This window comes from Sus scrofa, chromosome 18, assembly GCF_000003025.6.
Source record: "Sus scrofa isolate TJ Tabasco breed Duroc chromosome 18, Sscrofa11.1, whole genome shotgun sequence".
NCBI classification, from domain to species: Eukaryota; Metazoa; Chordata; class Mammalia; order Artiodactyla; family Suidae; genus Sus; species Sus scrofa.
In genome coordinates, this window is record NC_010460.4 from 45,461,467 (window position 1) to 45,481,541 (window position 20,075).

The 20,075-nt window shown below is 52.3% G+C and overlaps 3 protein-coding genes and 2 long non-coding RNA genes across 15 annotated transcripts in view; 3 read left to right on the top strand and 2 right to left on the bottom strand.

Moving 5' to 3' along the window:
- HOXA3 (homeobox A3) overlaps nucleotides 1–6,337 on the top strand; it is a 46,262-nt gene extending 39,925 nt beyond the window's left edge. For all 10 annotated transcript variants that reach the window (XM_021079043.1, XM_021079039.1, XM_021079038.1 and 7 more), the window contains 2 exons: nucleotides 1,333–1,978; nucleotides 3,341–6,337. In XM_021079043.1, the coding sequence (XP_020934702.1) occupies nucleotides 1,453–1,978; nucleotides 3,341–4,146 (1,332 nt within the window). In that variant the 5' untranslated portion in view covers nucleotides 1,333–1,452 and the 3' untranslated portion in view covers nucleotides 4,147–6,337. The remainder of the gene's footprint in view (nucleotides 1–1,332; nucleotides 1,979–3,340) is intronic.
- LOC110257592 lies at nucleotides 197–1,336 on the bottom strand. The gene is made up of 3 exons (XR_002340416.1): nucleotides 1,037–1,336; nucleotides 785–865; nucleotides 197–476 (listed from the first exon to the last, which is right to left on the bottom strand). It is a non-coding gene; the product is annotated as an uncharacterized LOC110257592 (long non-coding RNA).
- On the top strand, nucleotides 8,613–11,879 carry HOXA2 (homeobox A2). The gene is made up of 2 exons (XM_003134843.5): nucleotides 8,613–9,997; nucleotides 10,670–11,879. Exons 1-2 carry the CDS (start codon nucleotides 9,595–9,597, stop codon nucleotides 11,407–11,409), a joined length of 1,143 nt encoding a protein of 380 aa, XP_003134891.1. The 5' UTR covers nucleotides 8,613–9,594; the 3' UTR covers nucleotides 11,410–11,879.
- Nucleotides 11,897–15,950, bottom strand: LOC106506838. Its single transcript, XR_001302424.2, has 2 exons — nucleotides 15,726–15,950; nucleotides 11,897–12,353 (listed from the first exon to the last, which is right to left on the bottom strand). It is a non-coding gene; the product is annotated as an uncharacterized LOC106506838 (long non-coding RNA).
- HOXA1 (homeobox A1) lies at nucleotides 16,095–18,840 on the top strand. 2 transcript variants are annotated; one of them, XM_005673302.3, is made up of 3 exons: nucleotides 16,095–16,550; nucleotides 16,754–16,848; nucleotides 17,330–17,462. In XM_005673302.3, the coding sequence occupies exons 1-2, from the start codon at nucleotides 16,194–16,196 to the stop codon at nucleotides 16,811–16,813; spliced, it is 417 nt and encodes a 138-aa protein (XP_005673359.1). In that variant the 5' UTR covers nucleotides 16,095–16,193; the 3' UTR covers nucleotides 16,814–16,848; nucleotides 17,330–17,462. The 2 variants fall into 2 exon arrangements, with proteins under 2 accessions (XP_005673359.1, XP_003134892.1); XM_003134844.5 differs by having other exon boundaries at nucleotides 16,095–16,848; nucleotides 17,330–18,840.

Genomic DNA, 20,075 nt, shown 5'->3' on the forward strand with positions numbered 1-20,075 from the left:
GAACTAGAGGTTGACCATGCAAAAGTGTAAACAAAAATAAAACATAGATTTCACTTTTGCAATCTGCTTTCTAAATAAAAGAGTTGAGAAGATTTTCAGTTGCTTTTTGGATTTCCAGGCTTGTCCTTTTCTTGATATTTCTGAAGCAGGTAAATAGGCCAAGTAACAAATAAAAACAACACAGCACACAAAGATCAGGGAACTCTGGCAGGATTTTATGGCTTGTGCTTCCATCCCTCGTCCGGAGCCAAATGACCCCCATACATCAAATTACATAGCAGTTTCTAAGACAGAACCTATTATCGTTAAGTTGGAAGAAGAGTTCAAGCCGTGGTCATGGAGATGAACGCTGGTTTTTCAGGTTCCTGGTGGGTTTCCCCCCCCTCTAATCCATCATGTTTTAACAGGTAGAATTTGATAGTTGCTCTGAATAACAGCACCTCAGAAAGTCCAAGGCAGGAGGGTCTGGTGACCTTCTGTAACAGAGGAAAAAAGGTGGGAGTGGCCTGCTGCGACCTGCCTGAGAAATAGGGACCGGGAAGGAGTAAAGAACTGTCCAAGATTTGAGTTTGACTTCCTGACGAGGGTGGTGGTGTTGGTTCCTCCACACGCAGGATCCAAAGTTTTTTTCCTCTCCCTTCCTTGACTGCAAGGGGCTCAGTTGGAAGAGGTGGGTCATATCGCTGCACAAGGATAGATTATCTGCCTAACAAGCTCAGCTTCTTAAGTCTACAAAGTCGGGTGGGTCGAGTTGGGCTATTGCCTGAAAAAATTTTGTGCATACCTCTCTTGGGTGCTGGAAGGTCCAAGAAGGGCCTGGATGGGATGTCACCCCGCCTCATGGTTCTTTTGGCAAATGTCAGTCCTATAGAGAGGATTGGAGAAAAAATTGGTGACCCAAGCTCCCCTTGGCCCCCTTGCCCCTTCCCGGTGTGTGAGCCCCAGCGGGGAGGACTCCAAGGAGTAGAGACGAAGGGATACCCCCCGTTTCTTCTTCCCTGGAAAAGTAGGGATCTCGACCCCTGATCCTTTTTACCCCATCAGGCTTTTCTCCTTTTGGACTCCAGCTCCCGAGACCCAGTTTCCGGACCTCTCACTCTCCTCCTCTCTCCCTGGAAAACCCCCCAACTCCAGACGCAAGTTAAGCAAATATTTGTAGCTGCCAGTAAATTCCAGCGGCTTTTTATAGCGCGCTCTCTGCGCCCGGGGCCAAGTCGTGCTGCTAAATATTGCTGACCACTTTTTCTTTTATGGCTTTCATGTCACTTAGCTATTGAGAGTAAGATGGATTTGCGCGGAGCCCTCACGGCGCTGCGATTCTCGCCCCCCCAGGTCTGTGCGGGGCGGCCATTGGCGGCGGAGCGTCACGTGACCGCGGGGGCGTGCCAATGTGCGCCCTCACGGGTATCAAGCCCCTGTCAGAGTGTGCGATCAAGATCCTGAAACAACGCGATGCAAAAAGCGACCTACTACGACAGCTCCGCGATCTACGGTGGCTACCCTTATCAGGCAGCCAACGGGTTCGGTTATAATGCCAGTCAGCAGCCGTACCCAGCGTCCGCAGCACTGGGCGCCGACGGCGAGTACCACCGACCCGCCTGTTCACTCCAGTCGCCCGCAAATGCCGGGGGCCACCCCAAGGCGCATGAGCTGAGCGAGGCGTGTCTGCGCACGCTGAGCGGTCCGCCCAGCCAGCCCCCAGGCCTAGGCGAGCCGCCCCTGGCCCCACCGCCACCCCAGGCCGCGCCCCCGGCCCCGCAGCAACCTCAGCCCCCGCAGCAGCCCCCGGCGCCCGCTCCTGCCGCGCCTCCGCCCCCCTCGTCAGTCTCCCCACCTCAGAATGCCAGCAGCAACCCCACCCCCGCCAGCGCAGCCAAGAGCCCTCTACTCAACTCTCCCACCGTGGCCAAACAAATCTTCCCCTGGATGAAAGAGTCTCGGCAAAACACAAAACAGAAAACCAGCGGTTCCAGCTCAGGTAAAGGGGTGCCTTCCGGAGGAGGGTCCTCTGGCCTGGTTCCTGGCTTCCCAAGCCACCTCTGGCCACAGCCAGCACAGTCTGGGAGCACTGGGACACTTCCAAGAGTTCACTGCTCCTCCTCCACCCAACCCTCAAAGGGTTCCAGAGTTTTGGCAACTAGGGAAGTGATAGGACTCTGTATGCCCTGGAAACTCCAGAGAAAGACCTGATGGGAGTCTCTCTGGACCTCTCTGAGAGCAAATGGGGCCTAGTGACTTTGGAATCCCTCCTTGTGGAGTTAGCACCTTTCAGCAGAACAAAGCCGAGCTCCACTGTCTCTTGTTTTTAGCACTGCTCCTCATTCCTAGTGAAACAGTGGCACTCACCCCACACTGAAATGTGGCCGAATAAAAGCAGTCCTCCAGGTCAGAATCGATGCTCTGCCTATAATCAGGGCCTATTTTGAATTTTTGCTCCAGCAGAGAGAGTGGCTGCCTTACCTCAAGGCCCTTCCCAGACAGCAAAGGCAGCCAGCCATCTCCTGGGGGAGAAGATGCAGACTTGTCATCCTAATGGGAACCACATGGGCCTCCTGGAACCAGATTCCAGTAGAGAACAGGCACTGGGTCTTGGGCTTCCCACCATCTTGGTTTCTTTCCTTGGCCCCTGTGGTCTCCAGTTGCTAGTGTTCTGCTCTGAGCCTGAGTGTCTGGGACCATGCAGAGCCAGGATTTGGGGGCCCAGGGGGAAAAGGAGGGTCAAGATTAGTAGGCAAAGCTGAGGCAGGGTTCTGGATGACATGGAGAATCCTAATTAATAGCACCCAGCATAAGAGGCCAGAAATGGATACTTCTGATGAGATCTCTCCCTTTGGGCAGAGAAGGTTTTCCAGGTTGGAGCTTCCGCTCCACTCATCTACACTGGGTACATTAAATAAGTGGCCAATTGAGGCATCCGTCCAATCCTGCAGTCAGACAGTGATGGAGGAAAAACTTTATTGAGTGTATGTAAGGTGCTCCACAATCCAGTTACTGTGAAGGGAATGAAGATGGTGAGACCTGCCCACAGGGAGTTTGTAGTCTGATCCGGCTGAAGGATCAGTAAATGAGTCAGAAAGCAGATAGCGCCAGAAGAGAAGTACAGACCAGGATTTCTATTCCTTTCCCCCTTGGACATGCCTGTTTTTACTCAATGAGGGGCTACTGGCACCGTTTCCCCACTAGGACAGAGGAGAGCACCTAACTCCTCCTTCCCCTTCCTGGGCCCTGACGGAGGGATCTTTGGAGCCTGGAGACAGAAGGGGGCCCTGCTGGGTCAGGGGCTGGGCGGGGCTGCGGGCAGCCCCTGATGCCACACTTCCTCTCTCCTCTGATCTCGCAGGGGAGAGCTGCGCAGGTGACAAGAGCCCACCTGGGCAGGCGTCTTCCAAGAGGGCGCGCACGGCCTACACGAGCGCGCAGCTGGTGGAGCTAGAGAAAGAATTTCACTTCAACCGCTACCTGTGCCGGCCACGCAGGGTGGAGATGGCCAACCTGCTGAACCTCACCGAGCGCCAGATCAAGATCTGGTTCCAGAATCGCCGCATGAAGTACAAGAAGGATCAGAAGGGCAAGGGCATGCTGACGTCATCAGGGGGCCAGTCTCCGAGTCGCAGTCCCGTGCCCCCCGGCGCTGGCGGCTATCTGAACTCTATGCATTCTCTGGTGAACAGCGTCCCGTATGAGCCCCAGTCGCCCCCGCCTTTCTCCAAGCCCCCCCAGGGTGCCTACGGGCTGCCCCCCGCCTCCTACCCCGCACCTCTGCCCAGCTGCGCGCCCCCGCCACCCCCACAGAAGCGCTACACCGCAGCTGGGGCGGGCGCGGGTGGCACGCCCGACTATGATCCACACGCGCACGGCCTGCAGGGCAACGGCAGCTATGGGACCCCACACTTACAGGGAAGCCCCGTCTTCGTGGGGGGCAGCTATGTGGAGCCCATGAGCAACTCTGGCCCGCCCCTCTTTGGCCTAACTCACCTCCCCCACGCCGCCTCGGCTGCCATGGACTACGGGGGCGCTGGGCCGCTGGGCAGTGGCCACCACCACGGGCCCGGGCCGGGGGAGCCGCACCCCACCTACACGGACCTTACCGCCCACCATCCTTCTCAGGGAAGAATTCAGGAAGCCCCCAAGCTCACCCATCTGTGATGGTGGGCTCGGGGCTGCGCGCCAGGAGAGTCCCTCCCCCAACCTCCCACCACCTTTCTTCAGTCGCTTTTTTTTTTGGTTTTGTTTAAGGTTTTTCCCGCCCCTCCCTTTTCTCTCTCTTCCACCCCCCCACTCCCCCCCCCCGCGTTTTGTTTTCTTTGGTAACACGTTTTTATAGTTTATGTGACGTAGCAATCTTGGTTGCTGGAATGGCTGTCAGTATCAGTAGCGATATTTATCTTCTCCTGCCCCTCGCTCGGCCGATGGCCCTGCACCCTTTACCTTCTCAATTCTTTGATCAGAAACAGGGTAAATGAACAAATTTTCTAGCCAAGTTCTTCAATGTGAATTTGTTCGTACATTATGGCTCCCGAGGGGAAGCGATTACTTTTTTTTTTTTTGTAATTTTTAGGGTTTTTTTTTTTAATTGCACTTCTTGTAAAGAGCGAGAAAAAAATCAAAGGCGCTTTGAAACAGGGACTCCCTGTACAAGGATGATTAAGTGTACGTCTTTCCGTGTGTGTATGCTGGTGAACAGTCAGATTTATTTATATTTTTTTTGCAAGCATTGAATAATCTAAGTTTTAAATATTATTTATCCCCATCCGTTCGTATTTATATTAAAGAAATTCTGTACCCTGGTTGTTCAGAAGGTTTCTTGGGCCTTTTGTTCAATGGTCTATTGGCGTACATAGGAAAAAATTTATTTGAAAGGGAAATATAATTCCTTTATAAAAACGGTAATGATGCAATAATACCAGAGAGGATCCAGCTTTTCAGAACAGTGATTTAGGTTTGCAACATCCTGCAAAACTGAAAAAAAAAATCTGTGACAGTGAAAAATGCTAGATTTGTTTTGAGAGTTCTACATTCCTTGCTGCTCACATTCTGAGAAACAAAACAAAAAAAATAAAGTTTTTATTCTGAATAATATCTGTGTTCAGAAGGGATTCTTTGGCCGAAGATAAGGGTCTGCGTGGAGTCCAGGCAGAGGCGAGCTGGCGGAGCAGGCCGCGGCAGCCCTCCAGCTCCCGCGTGCGGCCTGGCCGGGCGGCTCGCCTGCGATCTCACCGAATTCTCCCTCCGGAAGGCAGCCGGAGCTTCTAGCGGCAGCAGCTCAGCAAACGCCAAGCTGCCAACCTGCTGGGCTGTCTGGTTCCCAGCTGCCACGGAGGCCCGCCGCGGGCACAGCGGTTGCGGCGCGTTCAGTGCGGGAGAAACAAAGGCAGCTTGGGCCGAGGCGTGCGGGGGGCGGGGGGGGGGCACAGGTGCCCCGGCAGCCCCCGTGGGGAACAAGGTAGGGCTGTCTTCTGCTCCACGATCTTCCTCTGGTCCAAGAGGAGCAGCCAACGCCTTAAACCGGAAAAATCACTGGCCGCCCGGAGAATGGCGAACACTTTCTAGGAGCACCGGGCCGCTCCGCGGATGCTTCTCTGTGCCTTCTCGAGCCAGGAGGAAAGAATCACTCCTAAAGTCATCAGTGGGAGCGGGGCGGCTCGGAAGAGACCGAAGCTCACCCAGGTCTCCAGCAAAAGAAGGGGAGGAACCTCCCGGAGTCCTTCCGTGGATTGCTGGAGTGCCAGCATTGGCTTCTTCCCAGAATATAGGATTTGGCATTCTCTAGATTTATTTCCTCTCCTTCCCTCCCCGCTCTCCTTTTATGGCCCCAGGGGGAGGGGGAGAGAGAAAGGAGATTGGTATCTTTCTAATAAAAATGCAGTTTTACAAGTACTTCTTTTATTTGATGCTACAGGAGCTAAACATTACAATTCTGCTGGATTTAAGAGAGGGCTGCCTACTGACTGGCTGGAAGAGGCCAAGGCAGGCACAGGGAAGGGAACTATTTTCATTTTCAGACTAAAGCAGTGCCCAGAAAAGGAACCAAAATCAGAAACTGCATCCCTATCACCCCCTTCCCCAAGATGGAAGTGAGGAACCACATTGGTCTGGGGGTCAGGAGCTTCCGATGTGAGAAATAGATCCCCCCATCTCCCTGGATTGTATCTTTCAGAGGCAGAGAAGGAAAATGTCGCCATTTTGTTTGCAATCCAAAATATACATACACCATCATGGCCACTGTCACCCCCCTGAGAAGCTCCCTCTGATGAGCTTTAAAAAATAGCAGTGGAACTATTTTTTTGGTAACTACTGGGGCCCAAGGAGTTGCTTTTAAGGAAGCTTCTCACATTAGGAAAAAAAAAAAAAAAAGACTGGGAAGATGCAAATCCAGGCAGCTGTAGAGATCTGGGTGCTTCTCTCACTGCCAGAGGTGCTTCCCCCATATCTCTCCTGGAGCTCCTGCTATGTTTTTTTTTTTTTTTTCTTTTAAAAGTTGGGCTGTGGTTAGATTTGCTCCCTACTCCACCCCAACCTCACTATTGAGATATGGAGGCACCTCAGAAATGCAGGGGACCAGTCTTTGTGAGGACCGAAGCTTTCTGCCCTTTTGGTCTTTCAGATCTGAACACAGTAGGCTGAGCAGACAAGGGAGTCTCCTTTTCAGCAATAATTTTAGAGAAGCGTGTAAAATTACCCAGGAGAATATGGGACAGTGGAGACGGGGGGGGGGGGGAAGAAAGCTACCCACCCAGAGAGGAAAGTCTTTCAGGGATACCACTGTTTGAACTGGTGTCTAAAATCTACTCTTTCACTGAGGTTTGGAGCTTCATCCTTCCCTCGGGGCAGAGATTTCTTAAATGAGATTCCAATATGATTTCCCATAGCTTGCCAGTCAAGACATTCATTTTGGCTTTCAAAGAAAAATATAGATCTCACCTCCAACTTCCTAGGTATTAAAAGGAAATCCTTATTAAAATATCTTTTCTGAGTCAAAGTAATAGATTTGGGGAAGATTTCAGTGTTGAATGGTCAAAGAAAAGGGTTTTCCTCCAGATGGTATTTGAATTAAGGCCGCTGAGGCGAGCAGAAAGCTCTCACCCACACAGCCCCTGACAAAGCCTCAGCGATATGGGGGCAGCTCTGCTCCCTCTCTGTGCTCCCCCTCCCCTTAACCCCTCAATATTTTCTGGGTAAAGCGAAAGCCAAAAGCCACCATCCCCGAGTCCAAAAAGCACCTTTCCTAAAAGTAGCCTAAGTCTTTCTGCTGCCAAAAAAAAAATCTTTAAAAAAAGACTAGTTTTCCTCATTTACTTGCGTTTCCTGCTCTCCTCTTTGCTCGGCCACATTTGATCTTGGAAAGAGCTCGAAGCTGAAATGTGTTCTTAAGGGCCAGAAGCTGTCAAGGCTTTTGGTGAGCAAGATTGATCACACCCAGACTTCCTTCAGAGCTTTGTTTGGAATAAAAGCAAGAAAACTGAAAAACCCCACATTTTCCAAAGTAGCATCTCTATCTGTAAGGCAATGCTCTGGGCTAGTCAACAACCGAGGCCACTTTATATCAAATTTTCAGCCCAAGCCCCCTTAGACGCTAGCCTCAGAGATGGAGTCCTATCCTTGTGTCTTGATCAGCCTTTCTTGTTTTCTACGTAGATTTTTCTCCCCCGACAATCTCTCTCTCCCTGGCCATCAGAATGATTTATTTTCCTGCCACCGATGCCGGCCGGCCTGGGGGAGTCTGATCACTCGGTCCATTTCAAAGGAAGCAAAAGAGAATCATCATCTTCAGGGTTTGGGGGAAAAGAGCTACCTTCAGATTTCTCTCTCAGCCTCCTCCCCTCTTTCTGGCGAGGTGGATTTTTTCAAAGTTATTGTTGGTTACCTAAAGGTGTTATCTTTTGAACCCTCCAGCACAGTCCAAGATGCGCTCAGTCTCAAGTCTCCGAGTTGGAAAAAAGAAAGTGAACAGAGAAACAGAACCTTTATAATTCCTCCTTGGGTCGCCCTCTCTCACCCGCGGTGCTGTTTTGCCCGAAACAGAACCCGAGTGCAAACATCCCTGGTGGCCAAGAAGCCAGAAGGTGCAGGAGACAATTCGGGCTGCCAGGGAGCATTCGCCGCATCTGAACTAAGAAGCCCCAATCAGAGCGACAAGGATGAGGAGAAAAAGGGGAGGAAGAGAGAGAGAGAGAGAGAGAGAGAGGAACAAGCGAGAGCCTTCTCCCTCCCTGCTGCTAACTTCCAACAGACTTCCTGGAAATCAGAAATACTCACCGCACCCGAGCCCTACGGGTATGAAACCCAGAATGCCAGGAGCCGCACGCGCCTGCTCGGGGCGGCATTTCTTTGGCTGGCCGCCGCCCTGGCTACAGGGATTTGAACACTTGGACCTGGGGTTGTTGTCTCGCTTGGCACATGCATCTATCTTTCTCCAGCCACTCCTGAAAAGTTGATGGCGCAGGAAGGTCGGGAAGCCTGGAGAGCCGCCTCCCGTTTTCCGCTTCCCGCTGGAGCCAGATGCTTAGCTGTCTTGGAAAAGCCCGCTAACAATGGGCCGGGTCCGGGGGTCCGGGGGCGCGGACTCGGAGCTGGGCTGTGGGAGGGGGGCTAGGGCCTGCGGGGGGTGGGGAGGAGAGGTGGACAGAGGAGAGACTGGGAGGAGGAGAGGGCAGAACACGGGGAAGAGAGGAAACGAGGGAAAGAGACAGGAAGGAAAACAGAGAGCCATCAGTTCTGAGATCCAGGAACCGGTTTTAGAAAAGGCAGAGGAGGAAAAGGGAGATACAAGGGAGGGGGTCCCCCCAAAGAATCCTTCTCTTCCTCCCTCTCTCCCTCTCTCTCTCTCTCCCTTCCCTCTCTCTGTCTCATCTCCCCTCTCCTTCTGCCTCTTCCTCCTGCTTTAGCAGAACTTATGTGGCTGGGATGCGGGGCCCTCGGGTGTCAAAACTTTGAAGATTAATGGATTACTTTGTTAATGACTGCAGGCGTCAGACTGAGGTGCTTAAATGATTTGTGAGGTGCGAGGCGTCTTCCCGACAGTACCGAACAATGCGCGGAGTGTGCGGGGGAGGCAGAGGGCAGCCTCCGGCGGGACCCGCAGCAGGGCTCACCACTCGCACGCACTCGCACACTCACACACACTCCCAGGCGCACACACCAGATCCTTGCTGATCCGGAGGCAGGCAGGCACCCTCGCCCCCACGCACGCCCAGGCATCCCCACCCACACCCACATATATGTGTTTTTGCCCTGAAAAAAGTGTAAATAAAGCCTCGCTGGCCCCCAATGAGGCGTTCCTTCCCGACTTTTTTGGATCAATCAAACAGACAGTGGCTTCTTTTGATTAAAGCCCAAATTGTCATTGGGCAGAAGCAATCATGTGACAGCCAATTCGGTCCAATTTCAACCTTGTCTCCATGAATTCAATAGTTTAATAGTAGCGCGGTCCCCATACGGCTGTAATCAGTGAATTAGAAAAAAAACACCCCAGCAGCGATCTTCTATGATAGATTTTTTTTTTCCTCCGCGCTCGCCTTTTTCCTGGGCCTTGCCCCCCCAAAGCCCCTCCAGAAGAGGGAACTTTTTCTCCGAGGGGGCTCCAAGGAGAAGGCCATGAATTACGAATTTGAGCGAGAGATTGGTTTTATCAATAGCCAGCCGTCGCTCGCTGAGTGCCTGACATCTTTTCCCCCTGTCGCTGATACATTTCAAAGTTCATCAATCAAGACCTCGACGCTTTCACACTCGACACTGATTCCTCCTCCTTTTGAGCAGACCATTCCCAGCCTGAACCCGGGCAGTCACCCTCGCCACGGCGCTGGCGGCCGCCCTAAGCCGAGCCCCGCGGGCAGCCGCGGCAGCCCAGTACCCGCCGGCGCCCTGCAGCCGCCCGAGTACCCCTGGATGAAGGAGAAGAAGGCGGCCAAGAAAACCGCGCTGCCGCCCGCCTCGGCCGCCGCCGCCGCCGCCGCCGCCGCCGCCGCCGCCACCGGCCCTGCCTGTCTCAGCCACAAAGGTCAGTCCAAAGACTTGGCCCCAGGTCCCCGGGATCCTCTTCCCCTTCTGGGCTGCCCCGAGAGCGGTTGGGGGGAGGGGAGCGTGGGCTGGGAGAGCAGGGGGAGAGGGAGAGATGCTTGGCTGCCTTCCCTTCCCCTGTGGGCTCAGGAGTGGGTTTGATGTCGAGAAAAGGGATCCTGCCCTCCACCATGAGACATGTATATATATATATATATATACATACACATATATGTATTTTGAAGAAGGGGGTGGGGAACTTTCCCCAACTTGTGTAATGTGGGATGATTTATTTGAGTTGGAACTGACCTCCTCTTGTCTAGTTGTCCTAGAGTTTGGCTTTTTGACAGTAATGAAGAGTGATAGATCGCTCTTGCTCAGCTAAGCAGCTGATGCATTAATTATAAATTGTGGTGTGGCTAATATAAAGTTTGCTCCCGGATGGAGAGGTTGGGGGGAGCTGCAGGCAGGAATTTGATGGAGGTAGAAGAGATGGGGTCTCCCCAGGCTGGGCTCCCAGGAAAGGCAGCACAATAGCTTTTCTGCATCCAGGGGCGGCCATTTTGTTGCAGTTGATCTTTTCAGCTCTATTTATTCTCCAGCGGAATAACCCGGCTCGGACCCCTCCGCCTCCAACTGTGCATGTGTCTCTTGTTGGTTTCCCTTTCCGCAGAATCCCTGGAAATCGCCGATGGCAGCGGCGGGGGCTCCCGGCGCCTGAGAACTGCTTACACCAACACGCAGCTTTTAGAGCTGGAAAAAGAATTTCATTTCAACAAGTACCTTTGCCGACCCCGAAGGGTGGAGATCGCAGCGCTGCTGGATTTGACTGAGAGACAAGTGAAAGTGTGGTTTCAGAACCGGAGGATGAAGCACAAGAGGCAGACCCAGTGCAAGGAGAACCAAAACAGCGAAGGAAAATTTAAGAGCCTGGAAGACTCTGAGAAAGTGGAGGAGGACGAGGAAGAGAAGTCGCTCTTTGAGCAAGCCCTCAGCGTCTCCGGGGCCCTTCTGGAGAGGGAAGGTTACACTTTTCAGCAAAATGCCCTCTCTCAGCAGCAGGCTCCCAATGGACACAATGGCGACTCCCAAAGTTTCCCAGTTTCGCCTTTAACCAGCAATGAGAAAAATCTGAAACATTTTCAGCACCAGTCACCCACTGTTCCTAACTGCTTGTCAACAATGGGCCAGAACTGTGGCTCAGGCCTAAACAATGACAGTCCCGAGGCCCTCGAGGTCCCCTCTTTGCAGGACTTTAACGTTTTCTCCACAGATTCCTGCCTGCAGCTTTCAGATGCAGTCTCGCCCAGTTTGCCAGGTTCCCTCGACAGTCCCGTAGACATTTCAGCTGACAGCTTTGACTTTTTTACAGACACACTCACCACAATCGACCTGCAGCATCTGAATTACTAAACACATTAAAGCAAAACAAAGCATCCCAAAACAAAACCCCCTTTGACCAGGCGGTTTGGCCTTCCTTTATTCTGAGAGTTGATTTTTATTTTATTTTTTTTTCTTGACCTACCCTTTCCCTCCTTTAAATGTCGAAGATTTTCTGTTTAGTGATCCCCTGGCCCAGGTTCAGAGCCATCTTTTTCAGGTTATTTTGGAGTTTTAGTTGTTTTAAATCTAATCCAACCACCTCTATGTGATTTTCTAAAAGCAATATATGAGACCTGCAAGAAAGTGATCATATAATTGTATCTTCACTTTCTTTTTATTTTTGTATTACACTAGGATGCATTGTCATGCGTATTTTTGGTAGAATAAATTCTCCTTTGCTATAAGTAGCTTTCTTATTTTTTTCTCCCCCTCTTTCTCAAGGCTCATAACGGTTTCTTTTTCCTCTTTTAGTCTAACTTGGTAAATAAAATTCTGGTCACAATCCATTTTCTTTTTCAATTTTAATATATTTATTAAAGGGGCATGTTCAAAGTCTTCAATAGACAGCAACAATAAAACAAAAGCCAGAAAAAGGTTAGGGCTTCTGAGAAGTGTCGGGTTTTTTTTTTTTATTTTTTAGGGGAATGGATATGGTTTTTTCAACGTAAAGGTTCAAGCCATAGATTTAAATTGGTAATCGAAACGGGACCGGGCAGCCCCAGATTGGGGCCAAGCCCAAGATTTTCAAAGTGGAGAAATAAAGTGCCTATAGAAACCTCCAACTCCAGGAAGCAGAAACATGGAGCTTCTTTAATCTACCAGTCTCCAGGTCAAAAACTAAGTTATCAGCAATTCATTTATTTATACACATTTGCTTCAAACATCTACATCCCAACCCCTCCCCCACAAATCCCAGAACATTTTCAGTGTGGTTGGTTAGTCTCCTGGCTGTTGATGGGTCCAGGCAAACAGACCTAAAAGAGAAAAACAAAAATAAAACAAGACAATGGTTACTAGCAGGAAAATGGACCTCAGAAAGGGTTCTTTCCAATCCTCTGATTCAGTCGTTCTAGGATTCTTCTTCTTCTTTTTTTTTTTCAGGGTCAGAAAAATCAATATTTCATTCTTAAATCTGTTTACATGGTAAATAATGGATCATTAAAGCTTTGAAGTCAGGTTAGGTAAGATGAGATTTAAAAATGGAGTGTTTCTGCACCCTAGGTTATAAATTAACCCAGTTTCTAGAGAGAGAACGAGAAAAAGCACTTTAAATGAAATATCAATAAAATGTGAACTAGGGTATGTTCCTGGGTTGTTCTGTTTTTTTCTCCCTTCCTCTGTCTCCCAACCTTTATTTTCCCTTACTGAGCTCTGTTCTGACGGCTATATGTTCTTACCGTGAGAAAACGCAGCGTGTAAGCAACATGTGTGGGGGCGGGTTGATTTAAAAACCCGGCTCTCAATAGCCAAGGCTTGGAAGTTACGAGGAAATCGCGATCTCTCTCCATGGGCTTGCTCGCTACCCCCACCCCCCTTTGCCCCCTAAATCCCGGCAGCAGCCGAGGCGTGCGAGGACCCCGGCGGGTCTCCTGCCCCAGGCGCGGAGCAGAGCGGAGCAGGCGGCCCGGCCGCGGCCAGAGCTAAGCCGCTGCCGTTTGCGATTCATCCTACGCTCATAAATCAAACGCTTTCTATGAATGAGAATGTCATCAAAGAGATCAATTGCAGGAACACATGCACAAATAAAAATCCTCTTACGTATTTGCCGGGGATCCCCGTCCGAAAGCATTAAGTTAGAAGGCGTTTAGTCATAATTCATTTTTATTGCTCTTTTAAAACAACAGCTTGGCTGAGCCGCGGTTGCCATGAACAGCTCCCGGCCTCGGCGGCGTTTCGCCTCCTCCTCACTCCTTCCCTTTCCAGTAGAACAGCCCTGAAAGAGGCGCTTTGAGCCCAGCAAACCGCTTGCAGGCGATCGTTTAAATAGTGACCGGGCTCGCCTTTTACCCCGTCTCCCGGGGCGTTTAAAGAGACTTTAGCTCCAGTCCTGGGGCGCCGGCCTGCCTGCTCGGAGCACCGAGGGTCTCCGACCCCGCGGAAGGAGCCCCCGGGCTTCGTGGGGGTGGGGGTTGGGGGGGGGAAGCGGCGGAGCTACGGAAGCCTGCGGGCTCGCGGCCAGAGGAGGCCGCCTTTGTGCGCCGCGCCGGGAGAGTGGCGCTCCGGGCCACCAGCCCGGGCGGAGCCGCCGCGGCCGCTAGAGCCCGGCCTGCGGGGAGCAGGGAGCGGAGGCGGGTGGGTCGCCCGCCCGTGGGCGGCGGGCCTGTGTGCGAGCGCAAGTTTGGGATCGCAAGAAAAACACTCCACCCGCGCTGGCTGGGAAGAGAGGCCTGGAGGGAGGAAGAGAGGTGCAGGGAGAGGCGTTCAGAGGCCGAGAACTAGCGGAGGAAGGAGAGCGGTGGCGGACTGGGGTGGCTTTGTGGCGCGAGCCCTGCGGCGAGGGGGTCGTGCAAACCCGAGCGGAGGAGGCCAACAAAGGGGTAGGAATGAGGCAAGGGGGGGATGGGGAAGAACGTACCGAGGAGCTTCGGCTGGGAGAGCAAATCGTCCAATGCTGGCCCGGACCCCCTCGCTTCGTGCCTCCTCCCCCCCAGGAGCCCCTTCTGTCCTCCGGTTGGAGGCCTGGCGCTCCCCAGGAAGCCACCTCCAGGAGGTCCGCCTTGCCTTTTCCGTTCTCCAGGAGGAGGTTCCCCAGGTGCTGAAATTGGGGCCGGAGTGACCTTCCTGGCTCCCTCTTAACCAGGATCGGGGATGGGTCAAAGGTCACAGGAAAATACCCTTTCGGAAGGAAATATTTAGGGAAAATGCCCCTTTGCTACGGAGGGAAACCACAGTCAAATGACTGCCAGAGTTCTCTCTCTTGGGGGGGACAGGTTAGGGGAGAACTTCTCTGTGTGGAGCACAGAACACAGACAGAAACCTAAAAGGCCAACCCATTTACAATGTGTCTGCCTCCAGCAAAACTTCCTTCTAACTGGAGAGGGAAGAGTAGAGAAGAGTGGGAACCCCAAATACACATTCCACCCTCAGATAAATTTGATCTGTCAGATTCCAATGTGGTGAACATGATCAGAGTAAAATCTATAGGGTATTTGCTGCAAAGCTTCTTGGATGATGTCTGGATTTCTTTTATCTAGGAATGCATCAATTCTTGGCCTCTGTTTGGCCTTTTCTCTTTACAAGCCCAGGGTCGACATGAAACTTAATAGTAAACAGCAATTAACGACCCCGTCAGCATCCGGGTAGGCTGAGGGTGATGGAGAACAGGACTCCTGTCCTGGGATGACGCTCAGATTTGCACGTGTCTCTCTAGGGAAGGACTTGAAGGTTCACACAGGGAACCACACAGCCAGTTTACAAAAGGGAGGAGGTGTTGTTGGGGAAGAAGAAAATGTCCTGTCCACCATCAGCCATCTGTCCACTGCCCCTCCCACCTGCCAGCCCCCACCCCCACTTCAGCTGTGCAGTAGAATGGGGGGGGGGTGGATGAAGGAAGCTCTAGCACGCCTAACATTCGCCTCCAGGAAACGAGAAACGTTTCTGGGGGTGGCGGGGTGGGAGGGGAGGTGGAGGGGGAGTTCATCGTACTTCACTGTGGTCTCGCCCTTTGAGGCCCAGGTCGGTGTACACAGGCTCCTGGGTCCTAGGGAGCCGGCAGATGGCCTGCAGCGCACGGCCCGGCCCCCACGCTGGCCACGTCGGCTAGCGTCATCTCTCTCCCCCGCCTCCTACCCCTCAAAATCCGGCAGCAGAGTTGCTCCGGATCCCGCAGGGCTCCCAGAACAGAGCTGAGTGGGGAGGAGAAAGGGGCGGAGAGCGAGGAGAGAGGGAGGGCGAAGAGCCGGGCCACCCCCGGCCTTTTCCGGCAAGCTTAGCTCCCAAGGTTCACCCGTTCCCGAGCATCGAATTACAGCAGCTCCCCGTTGCCACGCTAACAGCTCGTGGGGGTGGGGGAGGAACGGGGGCTTCAAGACCCTACAGGGAGAGGGAAGTTTCCTTTCTTGCGCTTGTCCCCTCCACGCCCACTCGGGTTCCCCCAGCCAGCCCTCTGCGCACTTCCCTCTCCTTCCGGAGACCTGGTGGTGGCCCAGCCTCGTCCCCCGCCACCGTTCTCGGCTCTCCTCACTGCCCCCAAGGCATCACAGAAGGGACGGCAGTGAAAGCGCCCGGGGAGCGACCCTTCCAGTTCCTCGCGTTCCGGGCTCAGCCAGTGTGCAAGTGGCGGCCCAGCGAGCTCCCTCCCACTGACTCCCGACCCAAGAGAGCGCGGAGCCCTCTTGGCGTCTCACCTCTTGCCAGTTCCTCTTTCTGTGCACGGTGGGGAGGGGGGCGGTGACCGAGGATGGCTCTCAGCCCCCACCTCCCGGAGGGGGGCGATCGGAGTCGGCCACTCGCAGAAGGCAGCCCCTGCTCCCCTTCGCCCCAACGCTGGGAATCTGCCCCTGCAGCCGCCGCAGCTGCTGCTGCCGCCCGGGCTGCCTGGGGGGGCGACTGCGCGTCACCTAGACTGAGGAGCGCCGGGGATTTAAATGCCACTGAAAGGGTGATCCATCACCGCAGGAGCCAGCAAACTTTCGCAGGAGGCTCCGCCATTGGCTGAGAGAGTCACGTGCCCCTCCCCTAGCGCCCTCCGCCCTCCCGCCCCCCCTCTTGCGCACTGTACATTCATATCATTTTTCTTCTCCGGCCCCATGGAGGAAGTGAGAAAGTTGGCACGGTCACTCAGGGCTTCGCAGGACCCGGTCACTCAGTGACAGATGGACAATGCAAGAATGAGCTCCTTCCTGGAATACCCCATCCTCAGCGGTGGCGACTCGGGGACCTGCTCAGCGCGAGCCTACCCCTCCGACCATGGAATTACAACTTTCCAGTCGTGCGCGGTCAGTGCCAATAGCTGTGGCGGCGACGACCGCTTCCTAGTGGGCAGGGGGGTGCAGATCAGCCCGCCCCACCACCACCACCACCACCACCACCATCACCACCCCCAGCCGGCCACCTACCAGACTCCTGGGAACCTGGGGGTGTCCTACTCCCACTCGAGTTGTGGTCCAAGCTACGGCGCGCAGAACTTTGGCGCGCCTTACAGCTCCTACGCGTTAAATCAGGAAGCAGAAGTAAGTGGTGGGTACCCCACGTGCGCTCCCGCTGTTTACTCTGGAAATCTCTCATCTCCCATGGTCCAGCATCACCACCACCACCAGGGTTATGCCGGGGGCGCGGTGGGCTCGCCTCAATATATTCACCACTCATATGGACAAGAGCATCAGAGCCTGGCCCTGGCCACGTATAATAACTCCTTGTCCCCTCTCCACGCCAGCCACCAAGAAGCCTGCCGCTCCCCTGCATCAGAGACGTCTTCTCCAGCGCAGACATTTGACTGGATGAAAGTCAAAAGGAACCCTCCCAAAACAGGTCAGTCTTGCCCTTCCATGAATGATCCTTGATTATTCAGGAAGGAGCCGGTATGCTTAGTTTCCAAGGAAAATTAATCAAGGTTTTGTTTTGTTTTTTTCTTTAAAATTCTTGCTTCCCACCGGTGTTGTAGGGTGTTGGGAGGCTGCCCAGGTGTGGTTGGCACAAAGGAACATCTGGGATTGTTGTGTTTCCAAGGGGGCTGAGTTTTAGAGGTTTTGGAAGTAGGACGTGGGAAAGTGGGTAGGTGTGTATGTGTGTGTTAATATCTCCAGGCTCCATTAATCACTGGTCTGACCATGCTAATGGGTGACTTCAGATGAACGCTTTACACCTCATCACTCACCCTCCCAAGCCCGGCTTGTGTTGAGAAATTCTTGATTCCCCCTTTGCCTGAATCTTGCTCTGAAGCCTACAGGGACTCTCATATCGAATATAAATTTTTTCCCCTTTTTTCCCCATCGCTTCCCCTTGCCCTCAGGGAAAGTTGGCGAGTACGGCTACGTGGGTCAGCCCAACGCGGTGCGGACCAACTTCACCACCAAGCAGCTCACGGAGCTGGAGAAGGAGTTTCACTTCAATAAGTACCTGACGCGGGCCCGCAGGGTGGAGATCGCCGCGTCCTTGCAGCTCAATGAGACCCAGGTGAAGATCTGGTTCCAGAACCGCCGAATGAAGCAGAAGAAACGAGAGAAGGAGGGCCTCTTGCCCATCTCTCCAGCCACCCCACCGGGCAGTGAGGAGAAGGCCGAGGAATCCTCCGAGAAGTCCAGCTCCTCGCCCTGCGTTCCTTCCCCGGGGTCTGCTACCTCAGACACTCTACCTACCTCCCACTGAGGCCGCCCCAGCCCCAGACTCGACTCTTCCGGCTGGGACTTCTTTCCCAAAGCACATTCTTAGCTTATCTTCCTGTCCATTTACAATCTCTCTCTTCCTCTCTGATCCTATCTGGGGAACTCCTGGCCAGGATACTGTGTTTCCAGTGAATTCTGGATTAGAGACTGGTGTGGGGGCAGGGGAGTGCTAGCTCCGCAATGCAAATTGAGTGCCAACATCAATTTTCTCAAGGCCCCTAACGCCCCTAGTTTTAGGAGATTTCTTTGACAGACCCTACAGTTCCTTTCAGATGCCCTTTGGAAAATAGTCTCCTTTGCCAGCAGAAACATGTCAGAGGGAGGCCTCTCATCTTATATCTAACCGTGTATTTACAGTTCTCCCCTACTCTGCCCTTAAAGTAGGATAGAGAGAGAAGAGAGTCCAGGAGCTCATGAGGAAGAGATGCACTATGAGCGTGTTTACACAATTAATTCACCCCTTAATTTAACTCAGTTTCATGTGTGTGAGTCTGCTGGTTGTAAATACTTTGTCCTGAAAGATTTATCTTTATACAGATTTTCTAGAAATGTTTAGATTAAGGGATGAAAATAGGGTGGGCAAACTCTCTAAGCTGGTACAACTTTGTATGTGATTATAGGTTAAAGACTAAAAGCTCCCAGTAAAATCAATCAGAGGCCTCAGAGGGTCGCCTCCGTTTGTTCTTTCAGCAAGTTAAGAAAGCCTGCAGCATAAAGGGTCAGAAACCTGGCTCCCTGGGCTGAGTCTCTCCCCATCCCCACGCCTTTCTCCTTTCTCTGGCCACACTCTTTCAAATTTGCGCTGGAGTATTCAGGACCCAAACGTATTATTTCACACCAGCTTCTTCCCTCCACAGTTATTGTAGCTGGATATGATGTATTTTTAGCTCAGTTGTTAATGTGATGGATGGCACAATGAATGTATATTTTGTGTGATTCGTGAATAGTCTTTTGCATGTCGCACAATGTCTTGATGTTCCCGAAGTACCACACTGAGTTTTATCAGTTATCCTTTGTGATAGTTCCCATTTCCTGTACAATCATGAACAGCTCCGAGATCCCAGAAGGATGTGATCCAGAGCAGAGTTTACGGGTCTTAAGATGTCTGTAATAAATATATTCAAGTTTCAGATATGCTTAAGCATCTCTGTGTCTGGCTTGGCTACAATTTGTTGGTCCCTACAAAGTTGGCTCCTTTCCTGTGGGGAAGGGGAGAAGGGTGTTGTGTATTTTCAAAGAGATGGGCCTCTTCTTGGAAAAAAAAAAAAAAGGGAAATACTTTTCATATGGAGCTGATGCTTCCCCAATGAGTGTAATTGCACCTAACCAATGTGCATGCAATAGGTTGATTCTCTTTAAAAACAGCAGCAGTTCCTTTACGATCATCAGAGTCCATCATGGAAAAAATGAATGGTGAAGAAATAGATGAAGCAGATCTATTTTTGAAACAAACATAGATACTTCCTGGGTCAAGTGCTAACCTTTTCACCTCCAACTGAATGTTGACGTATATATAAACAGAATCCCCTTCAAAGGCGAGACTCTTCAGTCAGTCTTTCCTCACATCAGTGAACCAAGAGCTAAGAGATTCACATTTAACTGGCTCCAGTATAAAGCTGTTTGGGGATGGGGCTCCCACCCAACCCCTCTTCCTCCTTTTTGGCTTGTCTGTGACAGTGTGCCAAATATTCCACCCTTTAAATCGAGTGTGGTCTGTTCTGAGTAAACCCTGGCGTCTTTCCTTCTCCGCCCCTTCCTGCCACTTTTTAAACTCCTACCCCCGTTCCTTCTGGGTTACACATCTCATTCCCATCAGATTCGGCTTTAACGTCACCGCCATCAAGGCTAGAGTGGGTTTACAGTTCTAAGTCCATAGGACAAAACCTGGAAAACATTTTAAAAAACTTCTTCCCTGGGCTCAACAGATTCCTCCAGGTGGACTTGTGGATGCCACCCTGAAGTCTGTCAATATCCACGCTGCTTCTGACCAATGCTTGTGTCTGCTGCTCTCAAGCAGAGGAAGCCAGGAAATCAAAGAGTTCAAAGTGGCTCTCCTTCTAGACCTCTTGCCACTGTTCCTTTACTTTCACACATTTCTGGAGGCTTTAATTTAGCCCCAAGAGTAGAGCAGAATTTTTACAGCATCACAAATAATACTTCCTTCCTCTCCAAAGGGTGTTTTACAAAGGATGGGCTGGGGTTTGGTGGGGGTGGGGGCGCGGGTGGGGGAGAATCCTACAAAAACTTGTCATCTGCAGGCCTGCTAGAGCAGCCCTGAGATGTCCTGTAGTTCCCCGTCAAAGGGAGTGAGCCAGTTGCTGCGGCCATATCAAGGGCACCCGGTGCCCTCCCCTCCGCTCTTGGGTTGGGGCA

Coding starts and splice junctions, on each gene's coding strand:
- HOXA2 (XM_003134843.5), top strand. CDS start 9,595: ATGAATTACGAATTTGAGCGAGAGATTGGTTTTATCAATAGCCAGCCG. Junction 9,998..10,669: donor TGCCTGTCTCAGCCACAAAG/GTCAGTCCAAAG, acceptor CCCTTTCCGCAG/AATCCCTGGAAATCGCCGAT.
- HOXA1 (XM_003134844.5), top strand. CDS start 16,194: ATGGACAATGCAAGAATGAGCTCCTTCCTGGAATACCCCATCCTCAGC. Junction 16,849..17,329: donor AAGGAACCCTCCCAAAACAG/GTCAGTCTTGCC, acceptor CCTTGCCCTCAG/GGAAAGTTGGCGAGTACGGC.